At 35.6% G+C, this 24,313-nt stretch overlaps 1 protein-coding gene across 3 annotated transcripts; it reads left to right on the top strand.

Annotated features, from left to right (window-relative positions):
• Positions 1–575: 575 nt before the first annotated feature.
• LOC123540334 (muscarinic acetylcholine receptor M3-like) lies at positions 576–21,923 on the top strand. 3 transcript variants are annotated; one of them, XM_053526189.1, is made up of 2 exons: positions 576–731; positions 20,094–21,923. In XM_053526189.1, exon 2 carries the CDS (start codon positions 20,159–20,161, stop codon positions 21,803–21,805), a length of 1,647 nt encoding a protein of 548 aa, XP_053382164.1. In that variant the 5' UTR covers positions 576–731; positions 20,094–20,158; the 3' UTR covers positions 21,806–21,923. The 3 variants fall into 3 exon arrangements, with proteins under 3 accessions (XP_053382164.1, XP_053382163.1, XP_053382165.1); XM_053526188.1 differs by lacking the exon at positions 576–731 and adding an exon at positions 7,129–7,345; XM_053526190.1 differs by lacking the exon at positions 576–731 and adding an exon at positions 17,172–17,324.
• The last annotated feature ends 2,390 nt before the right edge of the window (positions 21,924–24,313 follow it).

Here is a 24,313-nt window from a genome sequence, read left to right as displayed (position 1 = left end):
GTGATATCGATTTATATCTCACTGCTATTTTCCAGTATTTCACCAATAAGCATAAAATAAAATAAAAGATCAAATGTCGACTTAGTCAATATTGCCTTCTTCTGCATAATATCACATCATACTCGATCGCATAAGAGTCAATAACTGTAATATGCATAACCAACATCCTGATAAATCCTATCTAAGCATGTATCTCAAGAAGGATATAATTCTATTATATGAAATAAAAGTAATTGGACTCGATGACCCAGAAGTAAGACAACAAATCATGAAAGGAAGGATCTTGGCAGAATGTTGTTACCGCGTAGACGGTTACGCTCAAGCCGGATCACTTAAAACCAGTGAATTTCTCATATTAGAAGTAAGTTTTTAGAATTGTGTCGTTATATACTGCATGCATATTACTGGGAGAGAATTAGACAGAACATGAAGTTTTTCACACAGTGCACTGCGTTTAAAACACTAAAACCACTTAATAAATCGTACATTACGAATTATTTCAATTAGTCAAATGAACATTATTCATACTTTCTCTAAGAAATAATTGCTTTAATAACTTATGACATTTCATGTATAATTAACTTAACAATGGCGAGAATGAGGAAGCGATGAAGCAATAAATTTGAAAGTTCTTTCCAAGCTAAATGACGTTGTTGTTTTGTTTTGTTTTTTTTGAAAATTCGGCAGAAACGGCACGATCATTTTGCGCTATGGACAGCTGATGATTCGAGGTATGACTTGACCATTTATTTCTTTGATGATATTATTCATACATTTTACAATAGACCTTGGATAAATAAGTACAATAAATATATTTTTTGTTTTTTCATTCTTTACTGATTTTTGTTATTATTGGTGTTGTGTTGGTGTTGTTGTTGTTGTTGTTGGTGGTGGTGGTGGTGGTGTTGTTGTTGCTGTGGTTGTTGTTGTTCATCTAATGATTCAGTATTCGAAGGCCGAGGCGACAGTATTTAAATAATTTGTTTGTATAATTATAATTGTTTTATAGATAGTATAGCATATGAATAAGGTACATTCAATAGAATGTTGTTGTCTTTTTGTGGAATTCGTCTTAAATCGCTCTTGCGCGTTTCTCTACACGTTTTAGCCAATCAAAGTACGGCACAATGAGTCTGGAACTGAGCACCGGACGCCTCATCCTGAAACTGCAAGTTCGAAACACGGGTTTAGTTTAATCATATTTTATTGTAGATATATGTAAACATTCACACATATATACATCACATTTATACAAGCATTCAATCAAATACATACTGCGGTGGCCTATTGGATAAGGCACCTGCCCCGCAATCGGGAGGTCGAATGTTCGACTCCTGTCAGAGGCGAGTCTTGTTATTGAAGAGAGATTGGTTGGTGAACCGCCAGCTTGTTCATACTAGTCACCGACTGCCTACCTACCTACCTACCTGGTGCATGGCATTACATAAAATAGGAATCGGGAAGCAATGCTGTTCAATTTATGTAGGTGCTGTTCAATTTATGTAGGTGTCTCATAAGGCAACTTGGCTGGCCCTTTCAATAGAGGTGACACTATAATAAATAAATAAATACTTTACTTTTACTGATGGGATGGGCCAAAAATTATTCCGACATTTTCTAGGGCCCTCCCAAGAACAGACATCTTATAAGTAACTAAAATGCAATGTGTGATGGTTTCGTGGCTGGTTGTACAATTTCAAGATTTTAACAATTAAAGGTTTTGAAAAGTATGCATTGAAAAGAAGTTAATCAATTATTTGGTTAGAAATCTAATAAAATGCTATCAAAAATACGGGAAAAAGGTTGATATTATGGATGTTATACCATTGTTCAGTTGTCTATAGTTCTGACAACTTCGCCCTCAGTTTTTGCTACAGTTACATTAATTGTGAGTTTTTGTTACTTGGATCTTTTGCTCTCCTTATATAAGCTAATAAAGTTTGTATTTCTTGGAATAATATTTCGTTCTGGGATTCTGTAAAAGTATCAATGCTAAATAAGAGTTTCTTTGTGCTCAGAGGATGATAGATTGTAGTAATTATGAATAGTCCCGGCCTGTTTGTGAAACACGGAATGGGTTAAATTTACCCCACTCTTTCTTTAATAGCAATGAGCGAGTACTGACAAAAAGTCCAATTAAATAAAATAAACTAGCCATTGAACGTAAAAATTGATTTGAAATAAACAATAACGAAAATGATACTATGTTGAAATAAAGATAGTCACGCACGAGTAAGTCCATCAGTAAATATTTAGGGGTAGAGTTTCAGTGCGTCACGCACGAGTAAGTCCAATAGTAAATATTTCCGGGTAGAGTTTCAGTGCGTCACGCACGAGTAAGTCCATCTGCCTCGTTTTAGTTCAGCTTTGAGGTCAGCGATATTTTTTGTATTTTAAGAACGGAACGGTTAATGTTATTCAGTGTGATAGTGTTTCCTACCTAAATAAGTAAAAGTAAATCATGCTGATTTCCCTAACCAGCGGAGGATTCTGTGACGTCAAAATTATTATACCAGATTTGTTTCCGGCAAACTTTAGTATTTAAGTAGTTCTTTCTAAATTTATATGACAATGTTTTATGTTTGGTAAGTGATACATTCATAACAATTTTGTATCGGGGTAGCAGAAAGCTACCAGTTGATTCACTGACAGGATTCTAGCTTTATATAGCCTGGCCTAGAGCACCGATGAGAAAAGATGCACTTGAACCATGTTTTTTTTTGTGTGAACAAATGTCAAAATGTGAATAGAGGATGAGGCGGTTATTTGTCCACTTACCGAGCTTCCGGAACATATTAAAGAAAATAGTCCCAAATTGTGCTTTTATCTTATTTAACAATATCATTGCATATATTAATCCACATTAGACTATCATAAATTGACTGCCTTGCGTAACAGTGATATTATCATATCTTTGAGCATGAATGTTAAAGTATTCAAATGTTGTGTTATCTTGGCATGAATCAGTTTCACAAAAAAAAATTATGCTCAACAAAACATCTGTTTCTCATAGAATATGATGTGGTAAATGGGGATTGTTAAAGGGACATAAACTGAACTGGCCGTTCTGCATACGACATTAAAGGGGTACAGTTTTACTAGATAATCACAGGAGCTGGGTTTAACCCTTTTTTTCTTGGGAAGGAGTTGGGGGCTTAACTTTGGACAATTTATTAAGTGGGGGAGGGACTAAACTTTGGACAAATCATTAAATAATTTGAATAATTGTAAAACAAACAACAACAGTAAAACAGATGAAAACGTTATATTAAATTTTATAATTGTTTATCAGCGCACAGTGACTTCATTCATGATAAATTTAGCTTATCTGGCTTATTTAATTATCGCTTGCTTTTTTGTCAGCTAAATCTAAAATGTGTCTGTTGCAGTCTTGAAATAGTAAAATAGCGCCCATTGTATATAAGATCTTCCGTCTCCTAAACAAGAGCACTTCACACACTTAAAGCGACCAATTAGTCCTTTTTTTCCCATTCAAGTGTATCTTTTAAGTACTTGAGGGCAAACTGTGGTCCATATAGACAACAGAGGCCAAGTTACATAGTCCTAATGTACGGAAAAATGACTGGATTCTTTGTTGTAAGTGTTTTCTAATAATCCAGTAACAAAGTCCACCTTATGATTTTCAGTAAAATATAAAACGCCGGTCCATAATGTCTGCTGTGCTATTATACCATCTAAATTCAACTCATGTCTACTGGGCTATATTAACATTTAGCCTGCTATATTTCTACATTGGACTGGTCCGTCATTCAATTTAGGCAATACCATTTATTTTTGAAGGGGTGTTCACTGAAAATTTACTAACTGAATTGCGAACAGTGCAGATCATGATTAGACTGCACGGATGTGCAGGCTGATCTTGATCTGCACTGGTCGCAAAGGCAGAATAATTGCCGCCAGCAGACGAAAGGTTAAAGACAAACTATTGAAGCACTTATTAATTGGCTCGCCGGTCAATAGTTTAAACGACAAGACGTTAGATATAAAATACTTAAAAACATAAACAAAAGTAACTAAGTAAACTGTCGTTTAGTCATTTCTAATCACATGGCATGTCAAACGATGTTTTTCAAGTATTGACTTATGCCCAGCAAATGTTTTGTAGACCGAGCATAAAACAAATAATATGGACCGGCTATTTATAAAGCCATGTAATGATAACATATGTAGAAATCTTTATAACAGTTCAATGTTGTTATGTCATCTGTATAACAGAGCACCGCTTACTGTACAAAGTTGGTGCACTCCTCGTAATATACACAAATGTGTTTGTAAGCATTGGCGGTTCGAAACTGAAGTGGATCAATGCTCAAAAATAATGACAAAATACAATATATGTCGCATATCTGTAACCCTGACCAACCTATTAACCGGGCAAGTCTATTTTATAAGTACAATAACACTGTTGACCCATTTAAACGAGGAGAAGGTCGTGAAGGTGTTGCATATTTCTTTAACTTTGATAAACAATCTCAAAGGGTCCCTGTGGTCGGGTGGTTAAGGTTGAGTCACTTCCCCCTCACCACTGTGAGTTTGAAGCTCACTTGAGGTGTAGAATTATTTCATGTGAGGAAGCCATCCGGCAAACCAACGAAACGTCACTGTATTTACCCAGGCGACCGCCTTTGCAGGGAGGTCGGGGGGTGGGGTGGGGGTCACCTCGGGTCTTCCTCCACCAACAGTTTAAAAACTCTCCATAAGTGGCCTGAACTGTTTCGGTGTGGCGTTGAACACAACATATGATAAATGAGAGGAAAAAATCTGAAAAATAATGTATATATCAGCTATTGATTCTCATGTCTTGGATTCCATTCAACATATGTGTAATAGAGTTCCGCTTAAGCCGGTGCTAGGTGGGGTGAGAGGTGTTGCACATTTCATTAGCCCTCGTAACCAGATTCAGTCAAACATATTCTGCTGTCATTCTTGGTTACATTTTATGCTTCTTAAGGATCTTATTACAGAATTTATGATATGGCGGAGATTGTGCTTTTATTTGAGCCGTGCCATGAGAAAACCAACATAGCGGGTTTGCGACCAGCATGAATCCGCGCAGTCCGGTCAGGATCCATGCTGTTCGCTTTCAAAGTCTATTGGACTTAGAGAAACTGTTAGCGAACAGCATGGATCCTGACCAGACTGCGCGGATGCGCAGGCTGGTCTGGATCCATGCTGGTCGCAAACCCACTATGTTGGTTTTCTCATGGCGCGGCTCATTTATAAAAGTTTGTGCTTTCTTATGCAGTACTGTCGAGCAACTAATTTGCAAAATGCAAAGTGATAAAAATAAGATAAAACAGCGAAATATCTTTCAATCACACTGGATCCCAGAAGGATACATGAGCCGCGATGAGAAATAATTATGGAGTTTGAGAAAAAATGTGTTCAAACAGTGTCAAAATTTAATGCTTAACCCGAAGGCACTGACCTTCTGTTCACAAAACATTTTTCGGTCTTAGCTGAGTTTGAGTTTGAAATTTTAATATCAGGTTATACTAAATACCCAAAGGGTGTTGCTGTACAGAGGTTGCACTGTACATGTTTATAATTTCTAGCAAAGTTCTACAAAAGCTTTTCATTTTTACAAAAAAATAGTAAAACAACTAAATTCTCATGTTTTCTGTCCATAACATAATGGTCTATCATAGCATCAATTTCTCTCTTTTTTACTGTTATTGTCGTACAAGTCTTAAGTGTAACATAAAATCAAAACAATAACGGCGTATATTTTGACTGTACATGCAATAGTGACGTTAGTAGATTATATGTATGTATTATTTCTTTTTACATGTAATACTGTCGTAGTATTATAATTTAAATTACAATAACTGAACTCGTTCTAAATTTGTTCATGTATTTACACTATTATACCTATAAAATTATAAGAGCATTTTCATGAACTTACATGTGGTATTGTGGTGTCTATTAAAGATGAAGGTGTATGTCTGTGGTTACGGTTCACGGTTTTATGACAACATTAACTGAATTATCTTTTGAACCCCCTTGAGTCAGTTACATTTGTTTTCGTAAAAATAACAAAGCATTTAATGACTGATTGTTGACCGAATTGTTCGCTGTAAAGCGGTGATTGAATTGTAAAAAAATAGTATCACATGGTAGCCAATGACATTTTTGTTGCTTGTTACCATTGTCATCTGTGTTTGTTTATGTCTGATTCAACATCCTTTTTTTTCAAAGGTGCTCGTCCTGTATTGCGGAGATCAATCGACTTTTGACAAAGATTATGTGCAGTATTACATTGTATCTTGTTTTCCGCATGTAATAACATTCATCACTATAGCAATATAAAACTAATGCTGTGTATGAACGTCACGTCTTGGAAAAATGACCAGTCTGAAAAAGTTTTTTTGCGTCACAAGTCTCAAGCTTGCAACCTCTGGACTGCTTGCCCAAAGTAATTCCCTTGTGCGCCAGTCGGTTGGTTCATTTGCCAAAAATTAAAATTAGTATTGCATTTAACCCAACATATTTTTCTCGCGAGTTTATGAATATAACATAGGTTTAAACGTATTTCGCGCGACTTCAAGCTTATTTGAACCACTCTGAAAAAAACAGTACTTATGAGAATGGGTGGTCGTAACTCAGTGGAGCTCGAACCCAGGATCCCCATGTTAAATGAAACATACCATAACCACTAGACCACCGCTTCCCTTTAACGTATTTTTATCAATCTTAAAAAAAATAATTTCTGTATTATTTTGTTACACTAACTCGAGAAGCAATAGAAAGAACTTTAACAAAAACGTGAAATCGCAACAGTAATTATGTTTTTATTTGATATTCAAACATGACAGATTTTTCACCTTCACTGAACAATAATGATGTAACGAGTATATTAATAGTACGAAGTAACATAAACATTTGCTTATAGTGGAAAAAGCAATAAACGCCTTTATATAAAAATAGGTTGGTTTTAATTTGAGAAGAAAAATAAAAATGCTTTAAACCCGGATATTTTTAAAGTCTCAAGTCAAAATACGTCAATAAAAATCATTGAATCGACTCAAATTTCACTAAATAGCACGGAAAGCTATTTTTATTTTATTTACAAGTATATTTGCATCGCACTGTTGTATATTGTCGATTTGAAAATATATGCAAGATATACATGGCTTAACAAGTGATCACGCGCCACGCTCTAAATGTCATAACACACACATGTTGCTACTTGTAGTGTTTATACTGCCGAAAAAAGATTCATAGTGTACGGTGATAGAGAAGTTGAATAAACGTTAAGGGATATACAACAGTTAAGAGTGGATATGTACTTTTTCTATTTTGATAATCAACAACAGTTAAAAAGGTATCAATTTTTATTTTGTTTATATTAAGTGTGTGGTACGCAAGTGATCACTATTCTTCAAGGGGAACGGTGGTTTAAATTTTAATTTTAAGGTGGAGGCCACTCAACCCGGGGGTCGTGGTTTCGAGCCCCACTGACGTCATGACACCAGTACTGGCTTTTCCAGGAAGCGGACTCGATAGTGGTTCAAATAAGCTTGAACCTTACATCACAGTCGAGCTAAAATAAATGAGTATAAACGAAAGTCGATTTTTTTTATTCAGTAAGGTATCGATTTGAATTTATTTGCAAGTCAAAATCTGATCTGTATTTTCAGTTTATGATGATTGACTTCAATTTAAAAAGGCTTGAAATCATTTTATTTGTTACATTGAATGGTAAAGTTAGGTATTCGTCAAGTGATCTTTCGGCAATGTATCTTTTGTATTTTATTCACCAATATCAAAATATTGACCCATCATTTCCCCGAAGGCAATATTAATATTTTAAGATCAGATTTTATAATTTGAGCCGCGCCATGGGAAAACCAACATAGTGCGTTTGCGACCAGCATGGATCCAGACCAGCCAGCGAATCCGCGCAGTCTGGTCAGGATCCATGCTGTTCGCTTTCAAAGCCTATTGCAATTAGAGAAACCTTTAGCGAACAGCATGGACGCGCAGGCTGGTCTGGATCCGTGCTGATCGCAAACACACTATGTTGGTTTTCTCCTGGCGCGGCTCATTTGAAAGCTACAGATTAATTTGACGTTGTGGTTTGATCTATTTATATCAAGAAATCATAAATCAAATTATATTTCGCAAATGTACATGTAATTACAAAAAAAAACATGTTCGTAAACTATAATTATTTAATGACAAAATTTCAAAATATGGCTTTTTAACTGATTTAATTATTTGATCGTTTATACAAGAAATTACAAAATTTGACAGTGTTAAAAGGACATAATTCCATAGAAATATGTTAAGATAAACTCTTAATATCTGTATGTCAGATATTAGATATTTATTCTAGGATTTAAAACTGGAATGCCCCTGGATTCTTTTCGATGTTCTGATAATTTTGAAAATACTTTTGTTTGTTTGCTCTTAAGTTACATCTTAAAAACAGCTCTCATGATTAGATTTGGTGTAATTAAATTATTAGTTTTTTTTTTTTTTTTTTTTTTTTTTTTTTTTTTTTTTTTTTTTTTTTTTTTTTTAGCCCGCCCGCTTAGCTCAGTAGGGAGAGCGTTGGTCTACGGATCGCGGGGTCGCGAGTTCGATCCCCGGGCGGGGCGTATGTTCTCCGTGACGATTTGATGAAAGACATTGTGTCTGAAATCATTCGTCTTCCACCTCTGATCATTCATGTGGGGAAGTTGGCAGTTACTTGCGGAGAACAGGTTTGTACTGGTACAGAATCCAGGAACACTGGTTAGGTTAACTGCCCGCCGTTACATGACTGAAATACTGTTGAATAACGGCGTTAAACCCAAAACAAACAAACATTAGTTATTTTTTAATAAAAAAAATCTGTAATTTTAATGTATTTTCATAATCAGTGTGTCTTCGACCATACTTCACATTTGGGTGTAAGTCCGTGTGAAGTTATATATTACTCTTTTTATGATCTTGAATCGACAATCTGCTATATTTATCAAGACTGCATTGTCATGCTTAAATCACCATACATATTGCATGAACATATCTATTTTTACCTGTGGACTTTACGTCAGATCTATTGGAATTTATGTCAGATCTGTTGGAATTTATGTCAGATCTGTTGGAATTTATGTCAGATCTATTGGAATTTATGTCAGATCTGTCTTAAGCAATAGCCTCCGTTTCTGTAAAAATATATATAAAACTTCACTCGTCGAAGTTTTTTTTCCCAGTCACCCAAAAGACCGAGAATAAATTACAAAATCACCATAAAAATCAATCGTTTATGATAAAAGATGGTATCTCGTGATGGACATTGTACACAAAAGATCATATACGAACAATAAGTGTCACTTTGGTCAAAACAAATATGTATGTCCAGCTTGTATGGCCTGTCATTAATACTTTAACAATTGTCCGTCTGTCAAAATATCCCGAGGATAATATACCATTTTTAGCATGGCGGTGTTGTTTTTGTTGATGTGTTTACAAGTGTACCATGTTTGATTTATTTGTTACTGTTTTATGTCTCTGTGTCTAATTTTAGGTCAGTTCATTTCTAGCATTAATGTCAAATGCAAAATTTGGATAGTATTTTTGTCCCGGCAATGCAGTTTTTCTATGATATCAGATTTTTTTTTCAGTTTAAGAAGCCGGAAACGCTTGTAAATGCTTTTAAGATTTCGCAGCAAAAACATTTTGCTAGATTAAGCTTTAAGCGGAAAGTTTGCATACTTGGTAGATCCGAGTGGGCGAGTGGTTATGGTATCTGACTTCATATCACTTGACCCTGACCGATGTGGGTTCGAGCCCCACTCGAGGCGTAGAAGTCTTCACTGGTTTACGGAATGTCGGTGGTTCTACCAAGGTGTCCGCCCGTGATGAAATAATGCCCGGAGGGGCACCTACGGTCTTCCTCAATTTTGAAAAGCTATTAGGTTGCCATATGTTCTATAATTGTGTCGGTGTGACATTAAACCCAACAAAGATCAGTCGTCAGTATAACGTATAAATAGTAACAAAGATGCACAGGTAACGCGTATTTATAACAGGAAACGTGCACAATAGCTGGTTATTTTGGCACGTGGTTGGCCGTGCCAATAATCGCTGCATGCCGTGCCAATAACTGAGAACGTGCACTAATTAATATATTACCCTTTACTATGCTGGACACGATTGATTCTGTCTTTGCAACCAGTAAAAATCATGATCAGCCTGCACATCCGTGAAGTCTGATCATGATCATCACTGTTCGCCAATGAGTCAATATCTTTTTAGTAAGCATCCCTTTTGACTGTTAATGGTACTGTCCAAATTGAAAGATGGCCAAGTTCATAATAAAAATTGAGCAGGGTAAGTGTTAAACAACTCATTATCAGCTATAACGCGCCTTAGATAAGTATTAATACTCCAAAAACCTATATTGGCACTGTATTAATACACCCTAATGCCAATATGGACTGCCACTTAAGTAAGGCGTTGTGTTTAAATTATATGCCAGCAATCATCTAGGAACATTGTGTAGTACACAGGTGGACTCAAGTACAATTAGAAATATTCTTTAAGCTAAAGAATAAAAAGGCGCGACGACCTTAATCCCCATTCGTGTCCCTCATACCCATTCGTCGTGCCCTAGCTGTAAACATCTTTGCTCTTTCCTTGATTTTCTTATAAATTACATCATGTTGCAATGGGCTATCTTTTCAGTTTCTGTAATATAAAATTGTATAGGAGTTATTGACAAGAAACAACAATAAAAACAAGGTATTTAACAAGACGCATCAATTAACCGGTCAGATCAGTAATTTGTCACCGTCAATATTTTATTACATGTATAACTGTATGAATCATGGATTTTTGCTACTGATTTTTTTGTGTTACTACCGAACTATTTCGTCGTTTTGCAACAAAAAAAGCTCATACTGAAATATGTGCCCAAAAACGTACAGAAATGACGGGTATTCTAGAAACAGTAATGAGCAAATGATGTACGTACGTACGTACCTGCCTACCTACATCCATTCACCCACCCATCCATCCATATGTCCATTCATCCATCCATACATACATACATACCAATAAAAACTTCATATAATTTAGCTTATTAAAACTCCCGACAGTCAATATATTTTCGTTTTTTTTTGTCCAGTAGATACTTCCCTTCGTTCTTTACTGTCTCTGCGTCAGTAGCTCATTCCTTTTAACGTCCTGGTAACGTCGTGGTAAACAATTCAGGATAATGTGTCGTAAGAATATTTATTTATAAATTCATGATCGTTTTTCAACGTAATGATTTTCTTGGGAACATAAGTTTCAAGACAGATAAACAAGAAAAAGCACAGGTAATCGGCCACTAGCATCAGTTTAAGTACTTTACTATCTTCATTTACATTAAATAATGGACAAATTTCTAACATAACATAACTTGATACAATGGTCTTAGATATAGAAACTTTATAATTACGAATTTCAGAGCACATAAGCGTTAAGTACACACAATTCCTTCGAGAATTTATTTTGTAATTAGGGAGGGAAAAATGCCCTTTGAATTTTTGTTCAAATTACTTTATTTGACATCGCAATCGTTTAACCATTATGTAAATTTCATAAATTTTTGTCGTTCTTTGCATGACATTTAATTGTAATCACTGAAAATTGTGAGTAAATAAAACAGTGCAGCCAATTCACGCTCTGACCTTGTGCATCGCAAAAACATTCCCCTAATGCCCCCCCGCCGTAACCGAAAATCAGTACCCTCCAAAGAAAGAAAAAACACCTGTCCTACTTTTAATTTTTTCCAAACTATGACATTCCTAACTGTTTCCATATGATTTTAATTGGCCTCAGATTTTAAGAAATTTCAGAAAAGTATTCGCTCAGTATTGCAAAAATTTTAGTTTTGATCTCAGATATTCATGTACATAATACGCAATTTTACTGATTCGTACATTTGTTATAATTCTAATGAACGTTTTAAGAAAATTAACACTTATAAATTTCTGCACAGACAGTTTTGTAGATTCTTTGTAACTTTCAGGATATCCCATTACAATTAAACCTAAAAAAAATCCCGCAATAGTAAAAACATAATATTTTGCGATCAGTTGGCAGAAATTTCCTAACATTTCTTGATTCAATATTTTGAAACGAAGCATTGATCCTGACAGATTGCGCGATGATCCATATTGGTCGCAAGCCACTTGTTGGTTCTAAGTGCCGGCTCATATATACTTTTTATCCGAATACTATCACCCCCCAAAATTAAAGCAAAGTTATTTTATTTTCATTTATATTTTATGATTTTTGTTGCAATCACAATCAAGTTTTACAATACCCGTCATTCTCACACATCAGCCCACATGGGTCAGTCCTCATTTCTCATCCCCATCGTCACAACTTAACAACCTTTAAGTCTGACCTTTTTTTTTTTTGTTTATTTTCATATATATTTATATTCGACAGTGTTTTTGTTTCTTTTCTCGGTTCCGTACACGTTTCACTCCCAAAGTCACATAACTAAAAACTAAGATCAACAAGACAAAAACATATTGTTGCCTTCATGATTTGATTTAAAGTCTAATGTTAATTAAATGTTAAATTTTCCTCAATCCAAACTGACCTTACCAATGTCAAAAGATCTTCTTACCCGATTTATCTAAAACAAGTAATTAATCCCAGTCAAAACCGTGTGGAGACCACTCGAGAGAATATTACTGTCCCAGATAATTAAAAGGCATAATTCATTAATCATTAAATTGCTAAATGCAAGCTTATAGTAAGCATTTCCGAAATTCTAAATTGAATTTTAGTGAGATTAAAGTACATACTTTATTAATACTCCTTTATAAAACATTGTTTCTGTAAATTGATTTTGACTAATGAAATTATTTGCTTCTTATTAACATCCTTTCACTTTTTGCCGGATATATATTTTTGCCATTCCTCACCACAAACCCTTTCGGCGGGGGATACCAATTCATCGAATTTGCTTGTTAAACTTCCGTTTTCACTCAAATATTTTATCTTTTTTTATCTTTAGATAAGTACCTCAAATGTAGGAAATCCTTACAATTAGTATTTATCTTTACTAGATATACAAATCAATTGCGTAGGTGGAGCTACATTCTTAGTTAAATGTCATGAAGTAACAGTCGGTGGTTAAAAAAATACTTCCAGATTTTAACGATAGTACAGTACACATGTATACTATGTATTAAGGATTTAGAATCGTTTTTTTTTTTTTTAATTTTTTTTTTTATTTTATCTGCCGTTAAGATTTCTTTCCATACTCTGTAAGCTTGGAGAACATTAGTTTCTAAGACAGATAAGAGAAGAAAAAGCACAGGAAATCGACTACTAGCATCAGTTCCAACAGAATATCTTTTACTATTCTTACCATTTCAGTTTAAAATGAATTAAATTTCGAACTCTGAGTCGTACAGATACAATGGGGTCAGTTGACGTCATTATCAGAAAGCTTTATCAAGGTTACGTAATACTAGTCATGAGGCGACAACGCGATAAAGATACTTGTTCCACAGATCCTTCGACGCAATGTTGATTTTACGTCTTTGGGAGGTGAAAACACGATGACATCGTATTGTCGTGACGTATTGTTGTGCCTTCAATTCTTTTTTATTAAGCCATCGCATCGTGTTAACCTTTACCCTGCTAAATTTCTAAAATGGACTGGTTTGTCGTTCCATTTGGGCAGTCCTATTTATTATTCGTAAGGGTGTTCACTGAAAATTTGCTGAGTAAATAGTAAACAGTGCAGACCATATTCAGACTGCATGCTGATCTTGGTCTGCAATGCTCGCAAAGGCAAAATCATTTGCCTCCTAAAATGTCATCGCACAAGTTTGCATGCGTAATCGTAAAATCAGTATTACCAATCCAAAGGGGAAAGATAACGATACACCGTTGGTCCTAACTTAACTCCATTTATCTTCCAAATCTCATGACATTCCTAGCGTTTTCATATTTTATTTTAAATTCTCAGGATGTTTTATATGAAATCTCAGAAAACTTAGTTTCGCTTTCACGTAATTGTCAAAACATTTTGTTTTTGATTTCTCAGGATATTTCATGTACATTAACCACGCTATTTTACTTGATTTTCTGGTAGCAGTTGGTTTTAATTTCTAGTTTCTGTATATTCTGTTAGACATTAATTCAAGGAACAAAAACACCCATTACATAGATTAAAACCCCTACAAGAAAAGTATATGAGCCGCGCCATGAGAAAACCAACATAATTTTTTTGCGATCAGTCTGGCCAGGATCCAAGCTGTTCGCTAACAGTTTCTCTGATTGCAATAGGCTTTGAAAGCGAACAGCATGGATCCTGACCAGATTGCGCGGATGGATCCATATTGGTCGCAAAGCCACTATGTTGGTTTTCTTATGGTGCGGCTCATATTTTATTACTTTTTTATGAAATTTATAATTACCCTCCAAAACTTTCATTAAGCAAAGTATATTTATTTAATATGTAATAAACATTTATGCTAAAATAACCCTATCTTGGTGTGGCAATCAGGATACGAAAAATCAATTTTCTAAAATACTTCCGGTAAAAATATCAGCGCTCAGATGGTCAGTTTCAAAAAGTTTCTAACAAATTCATCGCTTGACTAAACTCTGATGAACAACCTTTAAGGTCTGACAGTTTGTTTTGTTGTTTTTTTTTTTTCATATTATGTTATTTTGTTTCTGGCAGTAGGTTTTTGTTTACTTCTCATACTTAAGGTTTCCGTATCACTGTATTTCTAACTCGAGCTTTTCAAAGTTTGCAACAGTAAACGGAAAATAATCTTTAAGACTCCCAACAGAGACAAAAACATGAGTTTGTTTGTCTTCAAAGATTTGATTTAAGTTTGAATGATATGATTTAAGTGTTAAATTTTCCTCAATATCCAAAGCTGACCTGTTTTAACCGTAAGAAAACGCACCTCTTTCTTATCTAAAGATATTATCTAAAATACAAGTAATTAATGTCCTAGTTATGAATTACCGTGTGGGGAGCATACTTTTGCATGAGGGAGTATTGTGTGTACTGTCAACCGTAGTGATATTAAAAGGGCATAAAAGCATCACAAATAAAGGCTATATGTGCGCAAGATGTATGTTAAGAATTTCGTGAAATTCGGTATTTTCGGTTTGAATTTTAGCTGATGTTAACAACATACTTTTAAATGCATGCACATTTATGAGAAAATTGTGTAACCGCGAACAGGTAAGCCTTAGTCAATTTTAGCGACTGTGCAAGAGCAAACATTTATGTCTAGGAACATTTGTAGGTCATTTGTTAATTAATTTAATTCGGTGTCATAGTAATATAACGTACCTTATTGATACAATAAACCAACTCTTAAAGACGAATTCTTCGTGTGCAAATAATAAATAATATAACTTATGAATATTAATTTTCAGATATTCATTTTTCATCATTTTATTGTTTAAATATTCCTAAGGAAATTAGCATAGATAACCATAAGTTTTTGTGTGTAAAAAGCCGTTTTTCAGCAGTTTTTATCCAGTTTTCCTGGTCAGTTATTTACTGCAAGTAACTCAGTGACATGTTACAATAAGACTCCTTTGTCTTGATAGCGTTAATATTGAGAGCTTTATGTACTAGAATATCGTAGAATGCATCAGACATTTGACATGAGAAATTGTTCTCATTTCACGCTGTTTATTACATATAAAGAGCTTCGCTAAATCATTCAAAATTACATGAACGTGAATAAATTTGAATATTATCTCTTTCGTACATCACATTTGTCATTATGTAATTTCGTATTAATGAAGCTTGTTATATTATGTATGGATAAAATATTTTGCTGCAAGGTACAGTGCATGGATAAAATATTATACTGCACTTTGGATTATGGCGCGAAACTTTTGTCCAGCATACATATGTAAGTTTCATTTATATTCTCAACAGACAATTTGATTTCACGATACGGGGCGGGGATTTTCAAGAATCAAGCACGTATCACAAATCAAAGATCGACTGCAGTATGAGTTAGTTCATAAAGTCATTAAAGTTCCATTTTATGTTAAAACAGATGAAACAGTTGTTCAAACAGATGTTATGCATAAATACACGGTTAGAAAAAAACGCTTGCTGCTCATGAACTGTTACATTTCGTGCCCTAAAGGGAGGTAATTACATTATTAGAAAAGCGCTAGCTGCTCAGGAACTGTTACATTTCGTGCCGTAAAGGGAGGTAATTACACGATTAGAAAAGCGCTAGCTGTTCATGAACTGTTACATTTCGTGCCGTAAAGGGAGGTAATTACACGATTAGAAAAGCGCTAGCTGCTCATGAACTGTCACAGTTAGAGCCGAAAAGGGAGGTAATAAAAACCAAAACATTCAATAAAACCTGCTACTGTTTTCATAAATATTTAAACCTTTGGCAAATATCAGAGAAAACAATTATTGCTAACAGGATTTAACGTGAAGTTAATACATTTCGTTTTCATCTGCTACATTTAAAACAAAGATATTATGAGCCCTTATTAACTTGAAATCTTCGTCCTATGGGAGGCTATGAACTCAAGCAGTTATTATTAAATCTACAAACAGAACCTTTTGAAGAATAGACAACATCAATATAAATAGTAATAGCAGACTCAGTTTGAGAAAAGATCAATTGGAAACAGAATACAACAAAGCAAAATTACATCAAATTCAGTTTGACTGAGTCTGTTCATGAGAGATAATAAAATTTGCAACACCCCTCACGCCCAATGTACACCATTATCCCAAACGATCTAAGTACAAGGAGACCTTTTACAGCCGCCATACGGCTCTTTAAGACTACTGCTTGTGACTGTATTAAATAAAATCTGTGAAAAATCTGTTAAGTCTATTCATGAGACATATACAGTTTCCCTGATGCCTGTAAATTTCTCCTAACGTAAGACCCTTTTTATTTACGTTTCTAAAGCATGTTACAGAAAGATAAAATCGTGAGAATCGTGTTTTTTTTATTCCTCTAACATTGAGAACGCCCAGCGATGTCAGACTTTAATCCCTTTAAGCAGTTTATGAAATTGCACGCTAAATTCTCTGATGCGAAATAAAAAAAATGTAATTGCAACAAATTGCACAATCTTGATACGATTTAACCAGCGAATATTCATGGGACTGGATATGTTGACTGAACAATTACTTATTCCGCCATTTTTAATACAGCGTTATAAAGTTTGCTTTGCGGTTTTGTAATTTTGATTAAATGTTTCTCATATTGCAACTAGATTGTGTATATACAACGGTGTACAAGCTAAAAAGAAAGAAAAAAATCCTAGAATTTCATATCAAGGTAAAATCTACATAATATTTTAATCTTTGTTTATAATAATTATTATTATTGCACGAATATTTTTCTCTTTTTGCTTTGTTGATTTACGCTACTTTATTTAAATAAATCTGCATCAATAGCATAACCGTTTTTTGTCATTGTCGGCAATTAAAGGATCGTCGTCGTGGTTGAAAACATGAATTTGATATTATTATAATTATTATTATTATTACAGTAGTGCAAGTATTACAAGTACTTTTATAATCATGTTCCTACTATATTTTTCTTACATCTGTCATTGTTATTTGTTTTGTAGTTAATTATCGTATATATTATTATTCTCTTTATTTCTTCTATTATTATATTAATTTATTATTGGTACCTATTATATAGTTTATTACTGTTTGTTGTCGTTGGTAGTCTGGCTGGTGTTTGGTGTTATTGTTTTGTATATTGTTGTTCTTCTTACTTATTATTAATTTTTAATCATATGTATTTATATTATATTATTCTAAAATATTCATATATATTATATTAATTGTATATTGTTTATTATCTTTCATCATCTATCGTCATCATTATATTCATCTATATATTTAATTTATTATTGTCATATTTATAATAGTTATTACTGTTGTTATTGTTGTTGTTGTTGTTGTTGTTGTTGTTGTTGTTGTTCTTCTTCTTCTTCTTCTTATTATTATTATTATTATTATTATTATTATTATTAATATGTTATCTGTTTATTACTTTCATCATCATCGTCATCATTATCATCATCATCATAATCATCATATCACCATCATCAACAAAAACAACAATGACATCATCATTGACTCTGTCGACTTTGATAATCGTTATTATCCCGACGACCGGAAGCTAAGGTATTTTATCGCTATCGTTCTTGACACAGATACATTATAGTATTTAGTAATCAGACGATAATTTTGTAGCCAAATAATCTAAATTTCTATAAACCGCAGCGCATCTTTTCGATTGTTGTTTACTAATGACAATTTTGCGGTAAACTTTAACCTCAACTTGTCCCCATTAAGGCAATTATTTTTTTTGTCCTGAGATTATGACTATGTTTACATGTACACGATGTATATGACTAATTGATACGCTCTTTAGAATTGTAGTTGTATGAAAATGGTCTGAGTCACTTAAACGCACTTGTTTTGCAACATAATCATATAGGCGTAAATTTTATGCGTTTGTATGTAAGTAGTTAAGCGTAATTAAAAGAAAAAAAACAACAACAATAAAACTGATATCAATATTAAATTAAACCAACGCTGCAATAGTATTTTGTTTAATTGATGTTTATGCTTCCATAGCATGGATTTTTATAGATTTTATTTACAGTCCACAACCTTGACTGGCATCAGTCTATCCACCAACCCAGATGCAGCTTATTAAATCTGTTTTAATGTAAGAACATCTCATTCTGATTCTGGAGATGACGTGAAGATTATTCAAAAGATTGTTAGGCCTATGTAAAATAGCGAATAAAACATACATCGTACACGTTAAAATAGAAAAAAAAATCACCCCTAAGTGAGAAAACTGATTTGTCAAATTACTCGTCAGCACAGCTTGTGTGCGAAAAGGTCCATAAAATGCAACTGATCACCTTAAGGAGAAGTATCCTTTAGCCTGCTGGCGGCAAGTGATTCTGCCTTTGTGACCAGTGCAGACCAAGATCAGCCTGCACGGACGTACATGGTCTACTATGTTGAAAATTGGCTCCCCAATAGCAAAAGAAAAAAGAAAAAAAGAGAAAAGAAGTCAACGCGCATACATTTGGACATGGTGACCCCTGCGCGTGACTCCTGGCTATCTACGAATCAAAATGCGGCTTTTGTTTTCAAGTTTAGCATTTCTACTTTCATTTTATTTACTTTCGGAAATAGCTGACGGTCAAGTGACGTCATTTTCTGTGTTATCAAAAACATACATATGCCTGGCGAGATTGCAAAAATATGTTCTGGCCGTCCTAAGGTTATTAGAGAAATCTTTTTTCATCTAAAAATTAGTGATTTTTAGACTTTTTGACATTTTGTAACACGTCTATACGAAAACTGACGTTTGAGTCAAAAATGGCTGGACTAAAATGCATTTTAGGAAATCTGTATATCCTTTCCACAGCCTTAACGTACTAAAACGTATTAGCGTCTGATGGCCCTTTCACGCTTCCGTAGAAACAACATTTATTGCACGAAATTTATTTTGAAAATATTTCTGAAATGTCTAGGTCTGCAGCTCTCAAATACGATTATATCTTACATCTGAGGCATATACACTCTCAGACAACATCAAAAATGACATTTTGAGCGATTTGATGAAATTATCTATATACCCTTGGTCCCCTGTGGGATTTGTGTTTATCCAGAGCTCAAATATCTTTTCGTAGATTAAAAGCTGACATGCTGTACTAAATTTAGTAAATTTTCAGTGAACACCCCTTCGAATAATAAACGGTATTGTCCAAATTGAATGATGGACCAGTCAATTTTAGAAATTTAGCAGGCTAAAGGTTAAGTGATTTTAATGTTTTAGTTGTGTTTAGTTAATCTCTATTCAGTGCGTAAATTATTGCACTGATATTTTTACCGAAACATATGTGGTTTTGAATCTAGGTCAAGGAAATCGTAAATACAAAGCGGGGGTCTCATTATGAAATTCCATGGAGAAAAAAATGTTCTCATTCAGACATCTTTTTAACTTTTTGATTTTAGGGGCACATTTAAATAAGAAGTGACAGCATTTTTTCTCTTTTTTTTTCAGAACATGCCAACAAAAATTATGAACAACTTTAGTTTATAAACATTTGAGCAGTTGAGCGTGAAGACATGACAAATACAACAATGGCGGCAGCAACAACTTCCGGCGGAATGAATATTGCGGGAGATATTCCTACGCTAGAGGCCATGAACAATGCGGAAGTTGAAAAACTTATACCTACAATTGTGTTCCTAATGATAGTGTGTGTCATTGGAGTAGTTGGAAACATTTTAGTTATCCACGTGTACAGAACAAGGTTTAAAATGTCAAATTCGAAATGTTTCATTTTGTGTCTAAGTGCGGTAGACTTGTTGACATGCTGCATTGCGATTCCTCTAGAGGTATCTACTATACTTGAACAATATACATTTGAACATCTGTGGTTATGTAAAACTTCGCGAGTGTTTAACACATTGGGGACAATATCTTCTTCCTTCATTTTGTTGTTTATTGCAGTCGACAGATTCAGAAAAGTGTGTAAACCATTCGGCTGGCAAATCAAAACGACTGTCGCAAAATTGCTCTGCGGACTGGCTTTATTTTGTGGAATTATGGTATCATGGCCCGCCATCTTTATTTATGGTAAACATACGTTCGATATCCCAGAATACAATATGACCGGAACTGAATGCTCAACAGCAGACGGGATGATTGATACGAAATTTCCGTTCTTTTACGCGCTTGTTTTTGGATTTATGTTCACCGCAGGTATAATTGCGATGTCGATTTTGTACTGTTTCATAGGTCACAAAGTTCGAAAGCATACTCGTAAAATGAAAGAAGTTTTGGGTAGGAATATGTCAATACCTATGACGTCATCAATAATAGATACACGTGATTCAAAAGTAGTCGGTGAAATAGACGCTGATGCTATGGCAAAATATGACATTGCTAACAACAAAAATGAACAAATACGGAAAAAGAGAAGCACCAAGAAAAAGAAACAAGAGACCGATGACTCGTGGACTGACAAGAAAGATTATGAGCTGTCCTATACGTTCAGTCAGGAAAGCCGGGAGAAAGAAAAGAGTCAAGAGAATTTGAATAACATTGACGAGTTAGAAAATGACTTTCACGAAAAGAAAGAGGACCAAAACTCTGATTCGGAAGACAGTGGAATTAAAACAAAGGAAGAAGCAGAAACAGACGAAAAAACACAGAAAGAAATTAAAAATGGCGATATAGAGGTAAAGTACAGCAAAAAAGGTGAAATATCGTTCCAGAATGTGGAACCTGCAGATATTAAAGCGGATGTGTCGCCAACATCAAGTGAAGAAATTTTACCGAAACAGAAAGGCGTTTTCCGTCGGGTATCTTCAATTAGCAACCGGATTTCTAACGCCTTTTTGCGAATGGCTTCAGTAGCAAGTGTACGCTCTAGCTCCGACCCAGGGACGTTGAAACGGACACAGTTCCTTAAACAAGCGCGTGCAAGGAAAACAGCTTTTCTTATGTTCGTTGTCACATTAGGGTTCATTCTTAGTTTTCTTCCACACCTTCTATTAATGCTAATAAGACAGATGAAAACTGATTTTGTCGACGGAATGTCAGACACAAACAAGGCGGTGTATAAATTCTTTCTGAGATCTTACTTTTTGAATAGTGCTATAAACCCTGTTATATACAGCATCTGTGATTCGCGATTCAAGTCCGCTTGTAAAGAAATATTTGGACACTGTTTTGGTGGAAGTGGATCACGCAACATAAAAGTATAGGTTGACAAACTTGCTGGAAAAACAAGTCTTCCTTTGTTTTAAAAATATATTATTCTACTTAATGCTGTTGTACATAAAACTAGAGCTTTTAAGAAATAAATAATTATTTCATCTTTGATCACAGTATTTGTGAAATTTATACTGATATATTCTATCAGAATTACATGATTGCTTTAGTGCAAGAACGAAATAACTTCCCGGAAGGGAACACAAAAGCGTTTTCTTTCATAAACTGTAGTGTCAGATAGTGAAAGATAGATCTTTGTTAAAAAAGTTGTCTTTTTAGATCAAGCGGCTATCAGTTACCGTTTAAAAGATAACAAATGATTGATATAGCTCATAAATAGCAATCCTTACAGTTGCTAGCAAACGTCGCATTTGTTTGGGAACCACACAGTGGCTAGCAAACCTCACAATTGCTAGCCCACAACACAGAAGTTAGAGAACCACACAGTGGCTAGCGAACATCAGAGTGACTAGCGAACGCCACAGCAACAAGCAAACCTCACAGCAACCAGCAAACCTCACAGCAACTAGCAAACCGCACAGTAGTTAGCGGTCTGCACAGTAGTTAGCGAACCACACATTAGTTAGCGAACCACACATTAGTTAGCGAACCGCACAATAGTTAGCGAACCTCACATTAGCTAGCAAACCTCACTGCACCTAGCGAACCGCACAGCATCTAGCGAACCGCACAGTGGTTAGCAAACATCACAGCAACTAGTGAACCGCACATTAGTTAGGGAAAATCAAAGCATCTAGCGGACCGCACAGTAGTTAGCAAACCGTGCAGTCGTCAGCGAACTTCACAACGGCTAGCGATTCTCATAGTGGCTAGCGAACCTCACAGTAGCTAGTGATCTTCATATATAGTAGCTAAGAACCGCACAGTATTAAGCGAACCTCACAGCGGCTAGCGATCTTTACAGTAGTTAGCAAACTTCACAGCAACTAGTGAACTGCAAAGTAATTAGAATATCTCACAGTAGTTAATAAACCTCACAGGAACTAGTGAACCGCACAGTAGTAAGCAAACTACACAGTAGTTGGCGAACCTCAAAGCGGCTAGCGATCTTCATAGTGGTTAGCGAACCTCACATCAACTAGGGATCCTCAAATATAGTAGTTAGCAAACCACACATTAGTTAGCGAATCTCACAGTACGTAGTGAACCAGTGAACCGCATAGTAGTTAGCAAACCCAACAGCAATTGACGAACATCACAGTAACTACTGAACTGCACTGTAGTTTGTAAACCGCTCACTAGTTAGCGAACCTCACAGAGGCTAGTTAGCCACACAGTTGTTAGTAAAACCACACAGTAGTTAGCGAATCTCACAGTACGTAGGGAACCAGTGAACCGCATAGTAGTTAGCAAACCGAACAGCAATTGGCGAACATCACAGTAACTACTGAACTGCACTGTAGTTTGCAAACCGCTCACTAGTCAGCGTACCTCACAGTGGCTAGCGACCCTCACAGCAGCTATCAAATCTCAAAGTGGCTAGCGTACCTCACAGAGGCTACCAAACATCACAGAGGCTAGCGGATCTCACAGCGGCCATTAAACCTCACAGTGGCTAGCGAACCTCACAGCGGCTAGCAAACCTCACAGCGGCTAGCGAACCTCACAGCGGCTAGCGCACCTCACAGCGAACCTCACAGCGGCTAGCGAACCTCACAGCGGCTAGCGAACCTTACAGCGGCTAGCGAACCTCACAGCAGCCAGCAAACCTCACAGCGGCTAGCGAACCTCACAGCGAACCTCGCAGCGAACCTCACAGCGAACCTCACAGCGGCTAGCCAACCTCACAGATGCTCCCGAACCTCACAGCGGCTAGCGATCCTCACAGCGAAACTCATAGCGGCTAGCCAACCTCACAACGGCTAGCTAACCCCACAGAGGCTAGCGAACCTAACAGTGGCTAGCGCACCTCACAGTGACAAGCGAACCTCACAGCGGTCAGCGAACCTCACAGCGGCTAGCAAACCTCACAGTGGCTAGCAAACATCACAGCAACTAGTGAACCGCACATTAGTTAGGGAAAATCAAAGCATCTAGCGGACCGCACAGTAGTTAGCAAACCGTGTAGTCGTCAGCGAACTTCACAACGGCTAGCGATTCTCATAGTGGCTAGCGAACCTCACAGTTGCAAGTGATCTTCATATATAGTAGCTAAGAACCGCACGGTATTAAGCGAACCTCACAGCGGCTAGCGATCCTTACATTATTAGCAAACTTCACAGCAACTAGTGAATTGCAAAGTAATTAGAATATCTCACAGTAGTTAATAAACCTCACAGGAACTAGTGAACCGCACAGTAGTAAGCAAACTACACAGTAGTTGGCGAACCTCAAAGCGGCTAGCGATCTTCATAGTGGTTAGCGAACCTCACATCAACTAGGGATCCTCAAATATAGTAGTTAGCAAACCACACATTAGTTAGCGAATCTCACAGTACGTAGTGAACCAGTGAACCGCATAGTAGTTAGCAAACCCAACA

Source organism: Mercenaria mercenaria, chromosome 16, assembly GCF_021730395.1.
Source record: "Mercenaria mercenaria strain notata chromosome 16, MADL_Memer_1, whole genome shotgun sequence".
In the NCBI taxonomy this organism is placed as follows: domain Eukaryota; kingdom Metazoa; phylum Mollusca; class Bivalvia; order Venerida; family Veneridae; genus Mercenaria; species Mercenaria mercenaria.
Note: the sequence above shows the minus strand (reverse complement) of the source record. Positions and strands in the feature narration are given on the sequence as shown.